Below are 18,376 nucleotides of genomic sequence, written 5' to 3'. Positions count from 1 at the left end.
CGTGGTTGGCGGTACCGGCCCTGGCGGACCGCATGGCCATTCGGGAGGCCTGCTAATAGCTGGAGATCTGATTAGGAAGGCAGTCTACATGTCCGTGGCTTCTGACTGGTAGGTAGCTTATTCTTATCACCGTAAGATTCCCAGAATGCCACTGATTACAATCTTTTTAACATGTATACAATTAGATTGTTAGCTCCCAAACCAAGCCTCCTGGCTTTTTGCACATAAAATCACACTCAAAGTAGGAGGATCTATGTCATTTATAGGATAGAGAGGGACTCTATCTTACCATACAGAGAGGGGCCCGCGTTCACCACAAGACCCGTCAGGGGAAAAGGGGGAACATACTACTCACCATACCGGAACCAGGCGGGCACCAACTCCTGACAGTACCCCTCTCCACCGGGGCGGGAGGGCTGTCGACCGATATGGACGCCGTGACTCATGGTCTTTGGCGTTTCAGCGAGACGTTTAACTCGCGGGGTCAGTCCTTTAATGGGACTTTGTCGCGGCCGACCCAGCGCGGAGCTATGGCCTGCACGCGCTCGTAGGCTGAACTGGGGTGACCACCGGATCTCAACATCCAGCCCGTCGCCCAGTTCAGCTTTCTTGCTTGAAGATCTCACAGGAACACTGGAGAAAAAAAGCTGTCTAAAAAATCTTTTAAGAAAAAAATCTTGCCAGGACCTAAGATCCCAGCAAGGTATCTAGGTCCTTACTCCTAACTAGACAGAAAATAACTGATTTGCTGAGGCAGAGAGAGAGGATATACCCTCTGGGACTGCCCCTAGGGTGTGGCCAGAGCTTTTTAATTTCCTGTCTAGTCCTGCTCCTGTGGAGGCAACATAACCCGAAGGTGCTGTATCACCGAGGACTACGTCTGTCAATGAGCGCTAGAGAAATTAGGATTATTTATTGAATTCTTCTCTGGCGAATTGTCTTTCCCTCTTTAGATGCAATCTTGGTTGGGTTTTTTTTTTTTAAACTTATCTATTTCTGTAATGGAAGAATTACTCTTCTTGGTGACTTCACAACAGAGGTCTCCAGTTTTCAGAGGGGGGATCCTAGAGGGTACAGTGTATAATTTCCTCCAAAAAAGGAGAACACACTGTTGGATCAAATATCCTCTGCTGATTGAAAGGCAAGGGAAGGGGTATCAGCTGTGACAACACGGATATCCGTCCTCCTCTGCATGTGTAAGGACGTAGCTGCACAGGGTGGATTCACTGCAGGCCATTTAAAGTAGTGATCGACCGATATCGTTTTTTTTTGTTTGCCGATATTTTGGTCATCGGATATTGGTATCGGCCGATATTGGCCGATATTTTCGGACATTTAAAAAATGTATTTATTTTATCTTTTTTCACAGGTACAGTTGTGGAGGGATATGGGGGTCTAAAAGACCCCAAAACCCTCCTCTGCACTTAAAAGCATTCAAAACAGCCAAGTTTGGCTGTTTTGAATGCTGTCATTTTTTTGAATTTGGCGCAGAGTACCCGGAAATGATGTCATGACATCACTTCCGGGTTTTTACATGGAGACCCGATCAGAGACGAATGCGGTTTTGATCAGGTCTTCTCTTTGGCGGCCGTGGAGGTAGGATGCCCGGGTCTCCCGTCCCACCGGGAAGGCGGCGGGAGGGGGAGGGACGTCCCCTCCCGCATCTTGTAATGACAGCCGATCGGCTTCTCAGCAGCATCGGTTGTCATTACAAGACAGCCGACCGTCGGCTTTGGACGCCGGTATCGGGGTGATGCCTCTAGCTGCAGGCATCACTCCCATACAAGCACTTTCCTGGAATATCGGCAATATCGGTAACCTCAGGGGCCGAATCCATTATATCGGGGAAAGTGCATATCGGCCCCTATATATCGGCATTGCCGATAATCAGTCGATCCCTAATTTAAAGTAGTCACCCTGTGAAAGGAAGGACCTTTGATTGGCAGGATCACAGAGTGTTTATTACAGGAAAGACAACAAAGGAGGCAAGTTAAACATGAACTACTATTCACTTTATCAGTCATATACATAACTTGCTCAAACAGTCTCTTCCGGAGTAGACTGTGAGGACTCTAAATATGAATCAGTAATGGTAAGATACACTTAGAGATGGAGGCTCAGTAAGGTCCAAATTAGACTTGATCATGGATGGCGTTGGAGTGCCCTTAGAGCCTCTGCTAGCAGATTGTTCCGATAATTGTGTTCCAATAATTGTACAAACCGACAAAAATTCCAAAGTGGACATAAAAAGCCGTGTGGACACAGGGGAGGTCTCACCCGGCAGAGCTATTAAAACCTTGGAGGCGGCTGACTCTACAGAAATAGGGATCCTATGATTTTGGTTACAGTCATGGGTTCCTTCTGAGGGTACAGGAAAATCACCAATAAAACAGTAGATATCAGTAATATAGGCCATTGCAGCAGGACTGCATGTCTTTGAAAACACACTTATCACTGCATAGCAATGACCCAAAATGAGGCAAGGCCTCATGTACTCACAAACCCAAGCAGCTGGGTCACAGATGGCAGGAAATAACCAAGTCACTGTAGGTTGGCAATGGAATGAGACCAGAGATTGGATGATTCACTAAGGGCTTCGGGAGTGGCAGTGGGAGTGGGAGCGGCAGTGGGATGGTACTTCCTCTAGGCTGAATAACAGGAAAAAGTGTGTAAAGTGCACTCAACATTTCACCTAGCGGATACCGGCAGCAATCGTTTTGTCGTTACTCCACGACTTCAAATTACAGGTCCAGTTTGCCCCAGACTTAGAAAGTCCCCCAAGCCCTCAAATAAGTCTTCTTTGGTATGAGCGTGTGCCCCAACTTTCAAAAGTGGGGGATATCTGCTGGCCCTTGTGGACACTTGGACAGCCTGCATAAAACATGAGTGTGTGTAAAAGGTGATTTCCAAGGGCTACTAGCTAGAGCTTTGCTCCCAGACCCCTCTCTGGTTAATCACTTCCAAGCTGCCCATGCTACCACACAGATTAACAGATCTGAAAGCAGTCCTAATGAGTCTTCTGGAACAGGACGTCATTGCCCCAGTCCTTATGGCAAATGGTTTCAGGAGTTCTAATCCAACCTGTTCACGGTCCTCAAGCCACAGGGGGGCGGGCATACGCCTCATCTTGGATTTCAGGGCCCTAAATGTTTTCATTTGATTCAGAAATTCCTCATGGAGCCTCTTGGGTCTGTAATAGCCATGTCCATCCCCTCCCATCAGGGAGACTTTCTGGCTTCTGTGGACAATAAGAATTTGTAAAAATCGGATTTTTGTAAGATCTTACCGTAAAATCCTTTTCTCTTAGCTCATTGACAGACGTAGTCCTCTTTGATTCACATCAATTGGGTTATGTTGCCTCCGCAGGAGTAGGACTAGGCAGAAAAGAAAAAACGTTCTGGCTCCACCCTAGGGGCAGTCCCAGAGGGTATATCCTCCCTCTCTCTGCTACAGGGAATCAGTTCTGTTATAAAGCAGTAACAGAGAATTTAACCCAACCCAACTCAATGATAGAGGGGCGGGTACTACGTCTGTCAATGAGCTAAGAGAAAAGGATTTTACGGTAAGATCTTACAAAAATCCGATTTTCTCTGTCGCTCATTGACAGACGTAGTCCTCTTTGATTCACATCAATTGGGACATCCAGAAGCAGTGCCACAAATGAGGGGTGGGATTGACAGAAATCAAATCCAATCTAGAAGGCCCAACCGGTGCCAACTAGAAGTTTTAAAGGCTCATTATAAACAAAGAATGAGACTCAAATAAAAAAATTCCAACGGAAAAAAACCCTCGAGGTAGACCACTGGTCTCCTCAAATTGCGGCCTGCAAAACCTTGCGGCCAAACGAGGCATCAGACGATGCCATTACATCAACTTTATAATGTTTTGTAAAGGTATGCACCGACGACCAGGTAGCCGCCTTGCACACCTGGACCACTGACGCCTGATGGCGAAAGGCCCATGACGCACTAAGTGCCCGAGTGGAGTGCGCCTTAACAGGGAACGGGGGCTCCCGACCCTTAATAGAATAAGCCTGTACCACCGTCTGTCTGATCCATTTGGAAATAGTCGCGGCAGATGCAGGCAACCCCTTTTTGGGTCCATCCGGGACCACAAAAAGTGAATCCGTCTTGCGAAACGAGTCTGTCGTTTTCAAGTATACCCTGATCGCCCGGACCACATCCAAGGAGTGTAAAGCAAACTCCCGAGGATGACTGGGCTTAGGACACAGGGAAGGTAATACAATTTCTTCATTCAGATGAAATTCTGAAACCACTTTTGGTAGAAAGGATGGATTCGGACGAAGAACCACCTTATCTCTATGAACCACCAGATATGGGGAACGACAAGATAATGCAGCCAGTTCTGACACCCTGCGTGCAGAAGTGATAGCCACCAACAAGGCCACCTTCTGGGACAACGTAGGTAAAGGAATTTCCCTAATATCTTCAAAGGGAGGTTTCTGAAGAACCGACAATACTAAATTAAGATCCCAGGGTGGTAACGGCGCGCGCACTGGCGGAGCCAGATGTCGCACCCCCTGGATGAAATTCCGCACCAAGGAATGAGTAGCCAAAGGTTTCTGAAAGAAGATGGCTAATGCTGAGACCTGACCCTTGATAGTGCTCAAGGCCAGTTTCTGCTCAACCCCTTGTTGCAGAAAAGCTAATATTCGACTAACCGAATAAGAACGTGGGTGGAACCCCAGAGGTTCACACCATGCAATGTAGGACTTCCATGTGCGATGATAAATCTTTCTGGAAGTCGCTTTCCTTGCTTTAACTAGAGTAGGAATAACTGAAGCTGACAATCCCTTGTCCTTCAGCACCTGGGTCTCAATAGCCAGGCCGTTAAAGCCAGCGATCGTAAAGCAGGATGGAAGATCGGTCCCTGAGACAGTAGGTCCTCCCTGAGAGGAAGTCGCCACGGGACGTCCGCCACCAGTCTGACCAAGTCGGCGTACCAAGCTCGGCGAGGCCAGTCCGGAGCTACCAGGATTACTGGAATTCCTTCCTCCTCTATTCTGCGAAGAAGTCTTGGCAGTAACCCGAGAGGAGGGAAGGCATACATTAGCTGGTACTGCCCCCACGGGGCGACCAGTGCGTCTGCGGTCTCTGCTAGAGGATCGCGGGAGCGAGCCACAAATCTCTGTACTTTTCTGTTGAATCGAGATGCCAACAGATCCACATCCGGGGTGCCCCAACGTAGGCACAACTGGTGGAAAACTTCTGGATGGAGGGACCATTCCCCCTGATCCAGAGTCTGACGGCTGAGATAATCTGCCTGCCAATTCTCCACCCCCGGAATGAATACCGCAGAGATAGCTGGAACAAACCGTTCCGCCCAGCGAAGAATGCAATCCACTTCCTTGGCCGCCCGGACACTCTTGGTGCCCCCCTGGTGATTGACATAAGCCACAGCCGTGGCGTTGTCCGACTGGATCCGAACCGGGCTGCCCTGGAGCTGCTCGGTCCAGTGAATCAGACAAAGTCTGATCGCTCTCAGTTCCAATACATTTAATCGGTAACCTGGATTCTTCCGGGGACCAAAGTCCCTGAACGGATAACTGACCGAGAATTCCTCCCCATCCGGATAGACTGGCATCCGTGGTCACTATCGTCCAATATATTGGCAGAAATGACTTTCCCTGGCTGAGCATTGGAGACCGAAGCCACCAGACCAGAGACTCTCTGGTCTGTTTGCTCAATCGGATCCGATAGTCCAGGGATTCTGGATTCCGATTCCATCTGAGAAGAATCTCTTGCTGAAGAATTCGGGTATGGGACTGGGCAAATGGGACTGCTTCGAAGGAAGCCACCATCAACCCCAGAACCCTCATGCAAGTCTGAAGAGAAGACCAGCTGTTGGATAGTAACAACTGGACTGCTGATTGAATCTTCCGGAGTTTCCCTACCGGAAGGAAAACTCTTGTCCTGAATGTGTCTAGAATTAGACCCAGATATTCGAGCCTCCGGGTGGGAACCAGAAATGACTTTTGCTGGTTCACCAGCCACCCGAATTCCTGTAAAGAAATCATAGTAATCTCTAGGTTTTGTAGCAGGGTCTGTGGAGACTCTGCATGAAGCAGAAGATCGTCTAGGTAACCTAGAATCGATATGCCTCTTTGGCGCAGTAGTGCCAACATTGGGGCCAACACCTTCGTGAAGACCCGAGGAGCCGTGGCGAGACCGAAAGGTAACGCCGCAAACTGATAGTGGTTCTCTTCTACGGAAAAACGTAGAAACCGCTGATGTCCTGCGTAAATGGGAATGTGAAGATAGGCGTCCTTGATGTCTATGGACGCTAGGACATCCCCTGAATGCAGGGAGGCCGCTACTGTGCCAATGGATTCCATTTTGAATTTTCTTATGTTGACAAAGGAATTGAGTGCCCTTAAGTCCAGAATTGGACGCACTTTGCCCTCTTTCCTGGGTATTGTAAATAGGTTTGAATAAAACCCCTGAAAACGTTCTGTCCAAGGAACGTGGACTACCACTCCTTGTAGTAAATCCGTGACTGCTCTCCGCAGATCTTCTAAACGATCCGGGGATAGTCGGATATTGGAAGGGAAGAATCGCGCCGGTGGGAGAGATCGAAACTCGATCTTGTACCCTGACCTTATGACTTCGCAAACCCACTTGTCCGGGATTCTGGAGAGCCATGGATCCGGGAACCAGCGAAGACGTCCCCCCACCCCAGTTATGGGTGGGGGCGCACCTTCAGGGTTTAGTAGACTTATCTTCAGGTCTGGAAGGGGCGGGCTTTTGCTTGCCCGACCAACGTCCCCTGAAGCCTCCTGAAGGAGCTTTGGAGGACTTAATTTTTTCACCCGCGGGACGAAAAAAATTTTTATGAGCGGAGAAAGAAGGCCCCCGTCTTTGACTAGGACCTTTACCCTTAGTACTTTGCGGTAAAAAGGTGCTCTTTCCTCCCGTGAGATCCTTAATGATCTCATCTAAGTTGGCTCCAAATAAACGCTCTCCTAAAAAGGGGAGATTAGCCAATGCTTTTTTGGAACCTTGGTCGGCTAACCAACCTTTTAGCCATAGTGTGCGCCTGAGAACCACTGCTGAAACTGATGCTCGCGCCAATAATGGAGTGGCGTCTAACGCCGCATCACACACAAACTGTAACCCCTGTATCATCTGTTCCAACAAATCTGATACCGCCTGAGGGACCTCTTCTAAGTCCCGGCGTAACCATTTGGTCCATTCAGTTACAGTCTGCGAAACCAGCCCAATAGCAATTATTGGTCTGAAAGCTGATCCAATCAAGGAAAACATGGTGCGAGACATAGCTTCTATCTTGCGATCCACCGGATCCTTAAAAGACGGAGCGTCTTCTAATGGAATAACTGTGGCTTTATTTAATCTAGAAATTGGTGAATCCACCACAGGTGGTTCTGTCCATTTCTTAATGAGGGTTTCCTCAAACGGATAACGCCTGTTAATGCGTTTGGAAATAGCAGAAGTGCGTTTTGGCAGACTCCATTCTTCTTTGATCGGATTGCCAAAACATTTGGGCAATGGAAAAACCTTACCCCTGACTAGACAGAAAAAAACTGATTCCCTGTAGCAGAGAGAGGGAGGATATACCCTCTGGGACTGCCCCTAGGGTGGTGCCTAGTCCTACTCCTGCGGAGGCAACATAACCCAATTGATGTCAATCAAAGAGGACTACGTCTGTCAATGAGCGACAGAGAAAACTTTTTTCAGTGCTCCAGCTATTCCCACACTTTATGTGTCCTCTGCACTTCCAGTCTATTGTGCTGCCATTTGGCCTATCTTCTGCACCTCAGGTGTTTACCAAGGAGCTTGCTCCAATAGTAGCCTTACTGCGTTCTCAGGGCATTCTCATTATGGGATATCTAAACAATCTCTTGCTGAGAGAACACCCAGCACAGGGTCTGGTGGATAACATTGCTTCGACTGTACAGACTTTGCAGAGGTTTGGTTGGATCCTGAATCTTCAGAAAAATGTGCTGGAAACGACTTGTCACTTGGGAGTATCTGGGTCTAGTCCTAGACAATAGTCAAGCCAGGGTTAGATTGTTCCCGGCAGAGCTGAAGAAAGATATCAATCCACCTAGCAAGAAACTGAGGCATGTTGGGAGCAGGAGGGGTTATCCTGGACTTGTCTACAGTTCTTGTTATTTGCTAGCGTCCGATCCTCCTGTAGGTGGAAGTATATTGCAGGGGGGTCGCTAAGACGAGGAGAGACACACACACAGCCGCTGACAGGCAGAGAGAGAGGGAGAGGGGAAGGGAGAGAGGAGAGCAGCAGGATGACGAAGGCACATACACCGACCACGAAGATAATCCTTACAGGAACTGAAATTCTCTCCCTTGCAGGCCTCTCTCTCCCAGCACTTGGGATTCCACAGTAATTCAGTGACCAAGAAGCAATATCTATACCTCTATGCTTACTCATTTCATGCGTTTGCAAACTTGTAACTATACCATGTACTGGATCATGAATTCTAATGTATATTAATGAAAGACAACAGTGGGTTTATTTAATATAATGGGTTTTTGTTGTATTGTATGCAAAAAAAAAAAAGAAAAAGCAGTCACCACAGCACACCTGTAAGCACATGAATCATGTCTGTACCAAGTCCTCCTTGGCCAATGTGAAGCAATGGGGATGATAGAGATAACACAGGAGCTGTGAAAGAAGCTTCAAGGGGTGAAACACATAAAATAGAGTATGTTGATCCTATAGTCCCACTAAAGCATGATCATCCACCGGGGATCTTTCGATCTTGCGAGAGGGCTGGAACTCACTAATCTACCCATCTGAGAATACAGCTTGGTTGCAGCATCGCTGTTTGTGCTCCCTTGGTGATTCACATATGCCACCAACCATGGCACTGTCAGACTAGACTTGTAGCTGATGGCCCTGCAGAAGGTTAGTCCAGTGAATCAGGGACAGTCATATCACTCGAATTATGAAAATAATCGACCCCCTCTGGGGACTACCAACCCTTCACTAATAGAATGCCCACAGCTCCATTCCAAAAAGAGGTTTTTGTCTGTCGTGAGGACCTTCTGATCAAGAGGGAGGAAGGCTAGACCCAACATCGGCATCAAACAACTGAGCTAGCAGAAGAGAGAAGCCCTTGAAAAATCTTGTTTCAGCATAGCTAGTGAAATATGTTATCCTCTTGAGGACCCATACAAAAACAAGGGGTGCCACTCCAGTCTCCTGTCAGTCCATGTCCATTAACTGCTTGGGAGTACAGGCAGGGAAGGAGCTGGTCTCAGCTTGGTGGATACAGGCAAGGGAATAGAATGGTCCCGGGTGCCACACCTCTCACAGAACCCTAGGTGAATAGTAAGAGCAGCCTCGGCATAGAATCCATCCAAGTCACGCTGACGTGTTTTGCTCTGCTATGACGCGTTTCGCACTGCCCACAAGGTGTAGCTATAACTAAGCCTCATGGGCAGGGCGAAACACATCAGTCGGCGTGGTCTGAATGGATTCTGGGCCAAAGCTGCTTTTACTATTTACCTTGGGTTTTGTGAGACGTGCGACATTTGGGACCATTCCATTCCCCTGCCTGTAAACTCTTGAGGACACCATGCTAAACAGCAGTAGCAGGGGTATAGAAACTAAAGGGTACTTTTTCACTTGGTGTCCAAACCTTCTGTAGGTGCCAATATACTCACATGTATATGAACCTACCGTGTAACGTCCCTCAATGAACTATTGAAAAATTTAGGATTATTTAACATTAAAAACGAAGTGAGTCATCCATAGCAACCAGAAACTGTGAAAAAATGTGCAGGGTTACGAGGACACAGTAATGTGATGCAAATATTATCCATGAAATGGAAACACACACAAACAGGTTAGAAACAGAATAAAATGTCACATTCGCTCACCTTGCTGGAATTAAAGAATGACATTAATCTCTGAAAAAATATTACATCTGCTTCATGACGATTCCTCCTATCAGGACTAAGTTCCTCCAGGTCCACTCTCAGCAACCTGTTAAAAAAAAAATATCAACATAGTTTAGAAATAAGAGGATGCATCAAACCACCAATATCCACTGCTCGTTCGGTCAAGTGGAAGGTGACACAGCTGGAGAAGACATTCAACACTGAAAAATTGGATTTTTGTACTTACCGTAAAATTCATTACTCCGAGTTCATTGACAGACACAGATCTCCATTATTCAGAACCACCGGGTTATTATATTGCCCCCTACAGGAGGGCTACGCCTATGGGCAGTCCTAGGTGGTATACTTCCCCCTCTCTGCTTTAGGCCTTCAGTTTAGTAACATCAGTGAGTCTGATGAAGTCCAATCCCAGGACGTTATGCATCTGGTAATAGGAGCTAAAACGTATGATTTTGGTGTTGTGTCTGCCTGCAAAGTCCCAAATCCAAGTGGGGGATTCTTTCTTTTGATTGACAATCGGATGTTGGCAAACAGACACCTGATTATGTACTAGTGGAAACACCGGGATACATTGACAGAGGAAGACGACAAGGTGATGAAGTGGGGAGGAGGTAGGAGTACGAAACTCCAGTTTGCACCCTCCTAGCCACTAAAAACAACCCTTTGGACCCAGGCATCTGGGATTTTCTGGGATCAGAAGGTCAACAGACATCACCAACACAAAGATGGGGGCGTTTCATCACTGTGAAGAGGTCTTGGCTAGTTTGGAAAGCCATTTCTTAAACTTAGCAGAGGAAAACTAAAAAGGGATGAAAGGAGCCCTTCCTGACCACAGTAGTAGAAGACCTACTGGCAGAGACGAAAGCCTTTTCCTTCTGGGGGAGACTTGCCACTGTGTATTAGCAAGACACTTGTGACAGGAATAATCCACGCAGCATATTAGGACTGCTAATGGACAGAGCTGTAAGTTAATGCAATTCGGATATAAAAGCTGCCTTATCTTGTGATCCCCAAACTACGAATAACCTACGATTTACGAGTGAAACGTGTCAGAGCTTAGAAGCACCAGGTATAAGGTATATGCACTGGATTATTCAATAAATTAGAATTTTGGCTTTTACTGTGGATAGCAGCTCCCCTCTTTCTTCTAAGAACCAGTAGAGATCCAGATTTACCATGTTGCTTTTAACTGACCCAGTCATGTTTTTAAAACCTGGAGCTGAAAAGTTTCCACAAAAGAAGTAGTAGTATACCTATTTCTCCAGCGGTCCTTATATCCCACCTTCCCCTACCCCGCTGCAGCATTGCAGCCTCAGTCAGTGCATTTTGAATTCAACAAAGGCATCTCCAGAGGTCCCTTTCCCTGAACCATATATCATGACTTTAGCAGGGCTATGACCAGCACAGACCATCAATATTTGCAGTGCATGACTTTAGAGAGCATATAAATCTTGGCACCAGATAGAGAAAAGTTTTCTCATGAAAGCATAAAGTTTGTTATACAACCGTTAAAACCCATATAACACCATATCCAATAGTAAAACCCAGGATTCACACAAATTGTCCACATGACTAGAGTGAAGAGGTTCTGTCCACATGTTCTCCTGATGAAGATGTAATCATTCAAAATGTGTCAAGCTGACATGTGGAACGCTTCTCTTCACTCTGTAGTCATATGGAAAATATATGTGAACCCTGGGTTTTAGTAATGGATATGGTGTTATATGGGTTTTAACAATTTTATAATACATTTTATGCTTTTATGAAAAAAAAAATCTCTATATTTCGCTAAGTATTGGTGGCCTGTGTATGATATTTAGACTGTGGGCATGTAGTGACAGAGAACCCTTTTCCAAGATTTTGGAGGGCTACTATAACCAGAAAGAATATTTTATGAACAGTGCCCTAACAGCCTCAACAGAAAAAAGGAGATAGTGACACTGTTCAAGCATTTATGGAAGTCAAAGTGGTAAACCCATAAATAACTGGATGAGCATGGTAAGAAAATTATACAAACCAAGGTTCTAAAAGAACTTGATTTTAATAGGCAAAAATATCAACTATATCATCAGGTATAGAAAGGAAAATATGAGATCAATATAAAAAAAGGGATGGGGCTCTATAAAACTAACCTCTGGTACAGGAAGCTCCCGGCTGCAGATGCTACAAAACGGTTGATGGTGTACACCAGGGTGTCAACACTTGCACAATCATCAGCACTGAAAATATTCTCCATGTTCCTGCAGCAAAATATTGTACTATCTTAGTTACAGATGTAAGCAGAAACGTTTGTAATTTGATATTAAGGCTAGCCATAGATGCTTTGTTATTGCTTCAAATTGGCCAAGCAGGCCCTGGTAGACCCTATTCATGTGCTCACAGATGTGACTGTGGGATTTGCTATCTTTGGGGTTTATTTACTAAAGCTAGAGAGGGCAAAATTAGTCACAATTCTGCAGAGAAACCAATCACCTTCTAACCTCAGCTTGTTTAATCCCTTCACGCCGACCGTTTGCAAAAATGGGGCCTTGGCTTGAAGGGCTTGTACCAGGGTGATGCCTGCAAGCATCACCCTGGTACCTTTTTTTTTTTTTTATAGGGCTTTTTTGGGATAACAACCAATGCAGCTAAGAAGCAGCTCGACTGTTATCCCAAGTAGCGGGAGCGGACGTCCATCCCCCCCCCCCCCCCCCACGGCTCACCCCGACTCTCCCGTCCCACCGGGAGGCCCAAGCGACCAGCCGGTCCGGAATCGGCTTAGACCAGGTCTCAGATCTGTAAGCCGGAAGCAATGTCATGACATTACTTCCGGTTTACAGAAAACTTAAAGGCGCCAAATTAAAAAAGTGACAGCATTCAAAACACCCAAACTTGGTGCTTGAATGCTTTTAGACCCCAGATCCCTTCATAAAGAGTACCTGTCACTGCCTATTACGGTCACAAGGAATGTTTACATTCCTTCTGGCAGCCATGAAAGTGATCAGAAATTTTTCTTCAAAGGAACAGTGTAAATAAAAAAAATAAAGAAATAAAATAAGGGGAAAAAAAAAAAGTAAAGCGCCCTATCCCTCCGTGCTCGCACGCAGAAGCGAATGCATACATTAGTCGCGACTGCAAAAGTAAACAGTGTTCAAACCACACATGTGAGGTATCACCGCGATCGGTAGAGCGAGAACAATAATTCTAGCCCTAGACCTCCTCTGTAAATCTAAACTGATTTTTAAGTACCGTAGTTGGTTGCCATTTCACAAGTCTGCACAATTTTAAAGCATGACATGTTAGATATCTATTTACTCGGCCTAACATCATATTTCACAATATACCAAAAAATCGTACTAACTTTACTGTTTATTTCATTAAAGTGTATTTTTCCCCAAAAAATTGTTAGAAAGATCGCTGCGCAAATACTGTGTGACATAAAATATTGCAACGATCACCATTTTATTCTCTAGGGTCTCTGCAAAAATAAAAAAAAAATATTATATATATATATATATATATATATATATATATATATATATATATATATATATATATATATATATATATATATATATATATATATATATATCTAATGTTTGGGGGTTCTAAGTAATTTTCTAGCAAAAAATACAAATTTTAACTTTTAGGCAACAAATGTCAGAAAAAGGCTTAGGGGTTATTTAGGCTTTAGCAATAAAACCTGTAAGTGGATTGGTTTCTCTGCAGAATTGTGACTAATTTTGCCCTCTCAAGCTTTAGTAAATAAACCCCTTAGTGTCAAATACTGCATCCACACAATCAAGGTGGATGGAGGAATCCTCTCTGCTGTGCCATTGTATTCCGACAGCGGGGCTTCTCTGCTGTCAAAATACACTGATCAGCAGTAGCAGCCGTCTGGCTGCAAGCCACTGATTAACAAAAGTTTTCCAACTTCTGCTCAACAGAAGTCCCTGCTAATCCGCTTGAACTTTGACCCATCTATAGACTGCTTTAGGGAGCTGTACACAGACTGGCTTTTCAAGAGATAGGACAGCCAAAAGCCAATTGCAACATTCCAAGTATAAAAATATCCACCAATGAAATATAAGCATGAAATTGAACAGCTGTCAATGTAATTTTTCTAATTTAATGAAAAACCATTGTCTGCTAATGATCATTTTCCAGAGACAGAACAATTGAAATTATTTTTATGAGAAGAGCTACCTGCTCACTGTACAAAATCAGAAACCGAAATCTCTCAAAAATCTTGAATGAAAAATTGTCATCAGAACAGCGGATGCCCCCATTCAAATGCGGCTGTTTGAGTATTTTGACAGCGTGCATGATAAAATGTTAGATTTTTTTTTTATTTTATTTTATTCAGCCACAAAATTTAAAAGAGAAGAGCAGGATTTCAAAAAAATAAACTTACACACTCACCTAAGTGGATGTACATAGGTCTGCATCTCTCCCCTGCCGCATTAAAGACCAAGAACTGAGCAATCCCAGACTGCTAATCGCTCACTTCTCGGTCTTCACTGAGCACAGAGCGTTGACCGTCAGCCACTGGCTCGCTGCTTTGCCCCTCCGGCACTCACTTGAGTGCCAGGCTGTGGAGGGGACAGGAGCAGCTGGCTCAGGTTCTCAGTGACGCGCTGAGAGGATGGGCCAACTGCTGGTTAAGCATCTGGGTGGATCCCGACCTTAAAGTTGGGATCCCGCCAGAGTCTGGATCGGCTGGGTGATATTTAGCCCGCTGTCAGCTGAACCTGGGTCACAGGAGTGTAGAAATAATTGCACTCCTGTGACCCATAGGAGAAGCAGGGCCAAAAGAGCTTTGGCCCTATTTTTTTAACCATGTGTGGCCAGCTTTAGGGACCATTTTCTAAAGCCGCAGCATGGCCTGTGACCATACCACTGCTTTGTAATACCTTCTCATTTTTAAAACAGCAATATAAATATAGCACTTTCCTCTTATCCGTAAATGGCCCCCTGTAGTGTTATGCTGTTAACACACCACTGTAGTGTAAAGAGAGAGCAGCCCTGTTCGTCCTCTAGAGGGCAGGGCTTAAAGAGGTTGTAAACCTCAGAATTTTTTTTTTTTTTTTTAAAGTACACCTGAAAGACAAACACATAATGAGCTAGTATGCATCGCATACTAGCTCATTATGATATACTTACCTTAGAACGAAGCCCCAAAGCGCCGACCGCTCACCTCTCCCATGGGTGAAATGTTCTGTCACCCTTCTTCTGGGTTCGCGGCATCCGGCCATCTGATTGCGTGCGGGAGCCGACGGTCACCACACAGGGCTCCGAAGGAACCGCACCAGCAGCCGTTCCTTCAGAGCGCATGCGCCAGTGAGGTCACTGGCTGCATGTAAGGTAAATATCTCCTAAACGGTACATGTTTAGGAGATATTTACAGTACCTATAGGTAAGCCTTATCATAGGCTTACCTACAGGTACAACTTGCAGAGGAGGGTTTACTTCCTCTTTAAGCTGGCCACAGACTAGCAGAATTTCGAAAGAACATTCAAATGAAAATTCTCATCAGTATATATACACAACGATTTGACGAATGTGGTTTGAAACGGTTTCTGAAAAGGTTTACTTTTAAAATGTGGATTGAATTAAATTTCCTGAATAAAAATTAATTTCTAGAAATTTGATCGGGAAAATCTTTCTATCCTGCTCCTTCAAATTTTCTTGTAACTGCAGTCGAAAGTGATCATCAATTAAACCCCACTACAGATTAGAAAATCAAACAAACCTTCTTTAAAAAAAAAAAAAAAAATTTAACAAAAAACTGGACTAGTGTCTGGCCAGCATTATACACCCCAGAGACCCGCTATATTTCCCCAAGGTATAATATGACATAACACTTACATGTGGATCAGATGAATTAGCTTTACTGATTCTGCAGCAACCTGCGGCTCTTTGTCGTGAACCATTGACAATATTCTGTCCTGTAATAGGAAGGTGTATTCACACACGATGAACCAAAATCCAGAAGACAAAGAAAAAACAAAAAAAAAAAAAAAACTTACCTTAAACCTATGCGTAAAAAGCTCCACTTTTCCACCATTGCCTGGGACAGTATACAGTTCCTGCAAGCAGTGTATGCACTGCAATCTGACATGTCCTTGCTAAAAAGAACAGAATAATTACCAAAACAACTCAAATAGTGAACTGCAACCACAATCAACTATGAAAGTTTTAATGTACTGCTCTTGGATGTTTTTTTATTTCAATTTTTTCTTTTTTATAATCCACTGCAGCAACCAAAATTTGTAGTGCTTCTGCATAGAATTACAGCTGATGTGACACTTAGCTGAGCAACCTACCTCTCACGCTTAAATAGGAGCTCCAGTCATATTTGTCTTTATTAAAAGACGGCAGCTACAAAAACTGTAGCGGTTGACTTTTCATAAACAGAGGCTCTCCTGTCCCAAGATGCAGCGATGTGCTCACCCGAGTTTGTTCCATCTGTCTTCTGTCCCCGGCATCTAAACTGTGGGCACCCGGCTGTGACAGCTTGCGGCTTCACAGCCAGCTGCCCACTGTGCACGAGCGAGCCATGCATTCTTAACAATTCCATTTCCATGTTTCAATGCAAAATGTTAGTATTCATTTCAGCTAACATTTTTTGGAAATTTAGACCTGAGATCCTTAAAGCGGAGTTCCACCCATTTTTAATAGGTTGGAATACATAGATCTATGTAATCCCCTTTAAAACGGCTTTTACCAATGGAAACCTTTTTTTTTTTTTATTGCTAGTAAATACCTTCATTTCGGCTTTATTCCTCCTCTCCTCACTTCCGGGTCCGATCGGCGATGACGTCATTCGGCGATCCGCAGTGTCTGCTGGGATGTATTCTATTCCAGAAATCTCGCAGTAGCTGTATCTGTACTGAGCCGTGCCTGCCCCGCCTCCGCCCCGCCTCCTCTCATTGAGTTGCATTGTATGAATGTATTAAGGCCGTTCTCTGCCCCGCCTCCGCCCCGCCTCCTCTCATTGAGTTTTATTGCAATACAACTCAATGAGAGGAGGCGGGGCGGAGGCGGGGCAGAGAACAGCCTTAATACATTCATACAATACAACTCAATGAGAGGAGGCGGGGCGGAGGCGGGGCAGGCACGGCTCAGTACAGATACAGCTACTGCGAGATTTCTGGAATAGAATACATCCCAGCAGACACTGCGGATCGCCGAATGACGCCATCGCCGATCGGACCCGGAAGTGAGGAGAGGAGGAATAAAGCCGAAATTAAGGTATTTACTAGCAAAAAAAAAAAAAAAAAGTTTCCATTGGTAAAAGCCGTTTTAAAGGGGATTACATAGATCTAAAGTTCCAAAAATGGGTGGAACTCCACTTTAAAGTTAAAAAAGCAAATCTTAAAGCGGTATTATACCCAAAAGCAAACCTTTATTGCATTGCAACTTACTCATTCTTAGATGTGATGGCTGCATTTGTTTTCTTTTTTAGGCTTTCTTTCTTCATCTGGTGACCCAGCCAGTAAGTTTAGATATATCTAATGTATCAGTTTACAGGGATCAGTCAAACCATTTAACACTGACAAGGGGGCTTACAATGATCAGATTTTCTTTATTCATGTACATTATTTATTCCAAAATGAAAAAATAAATAGCTGTACTGACAATGCTGCTGTCTGCTGTGCCTCCTGTTCTCATTCGTCCAGGGTGGAGGGCACTCTAATGGCACTTTTCCACTGCAAGTACCGGCTCGGCTCTACTCAGCCCTGCTTGGCCGGGTTTGCTTTTCCACTGCTGGTACCGCATGGTACGGTGCTGGAACAGTTTGGTACGGTACGGTTTGCTTTTCCACTAAAGTAGTACTAAAGTTAAGTGGGTGGGATAACAACAGGGTGGGTGGGATTCTCTGACCAATCAGTGGCTAGTAGTGACTGCATGCAAAGGATTGTGGGATATGGTACCAGTTTGGTACCTGTTGGAACCACAATCGAGTAGGTACTGTTTTTTCAGAGCCATACAGTGCCGTACCGTTCGGTTCCATGTAGTGGAAAAGCGCCGCCGTACCGTACCGAACCGTTCCTATACCATACCATGCAGTACCAGCAGTGGAAAAAGCACAAAAGTGTGCCGAACCGTTCGGTTCCATGCAGTGGAAAAGCGCCATAAAACAGGAGGTGTGTTACTGGCCAGATCACCAGGTGAAAACAGAGAGGGAAAAAAGAAAATGAATGCAGCCACCACACCTAATAATTGGTAAGCTGCAATAAATGACATTTTTGGTTTTGGGTTTAATACTGCTTGAACTCTGGCCATCGAGTCCCCATCCATTTTAACTAATCACTGTAGTAATAAAAAAAAAGCTCAAAAACTCTAAATGCATCACATACTTACCTTGAATCCTTGGTCACATGATGCACCGGGTTCTAGGTCTTTGCTCCTCTGCAGAGGCTGGTGACATGGACACTTCCTATCCCCATCCTGAATAGTCGATTGGCAGTGTGGTGATGTCAGAAAGA

The 18,376-nt window shown here is 45.0% G+C and overlaps 1 protein-coding gene across 1 annotated transcript in view; it reads right to left on the bottom strand.

Moving 5' to 3' along the window:
• STAG3 (STAG3 cohesin complex component) overlaps window positions 1–18,376 on the bottom strand; it is a gene marked incomplete at its 5' end in the record, with an annotated part of 227,684 nt that overhangs the window by 160,831 nt on the left and 48,477 nt on the right. Inside the window, 4 exons of the mRNA XM_082256553.1 lie at window positions 9,885–9,990; window positions 12,038–12,145; window positions 15,753–15,832; window positions 15,914–16,012. Coding sequence (XP_082112679.1) covers window positions 9,885–9,990; window positions 12,038–12,145; window positions 15,753–15,832; window positions 15,914–16,012 — 393 coding nt within the window. The remainder of the gene's footprint in view (window positions 1–9,884; window positions 9,991–12,037; window positions 12,146–15,752; window positions 15,833–15,913; window positions 16,013–18,376) is intronic.

This window comes from Pelophylax lessonae (genome assembly GCF_965119305.1).
Source record: "Pelophylax lessonae genome assembly, chromosome: 4".
In the NCBI taxonomy this organism is placed as follows: Eukaryota; Metazoa; Chordata; class Amphibia; order Anura; family Ranidae; genus Pelophylax; species Pelophylax lessonae.
This window is presented reverse-complemented; position numbering and strand designations above follow the sequence as displayed.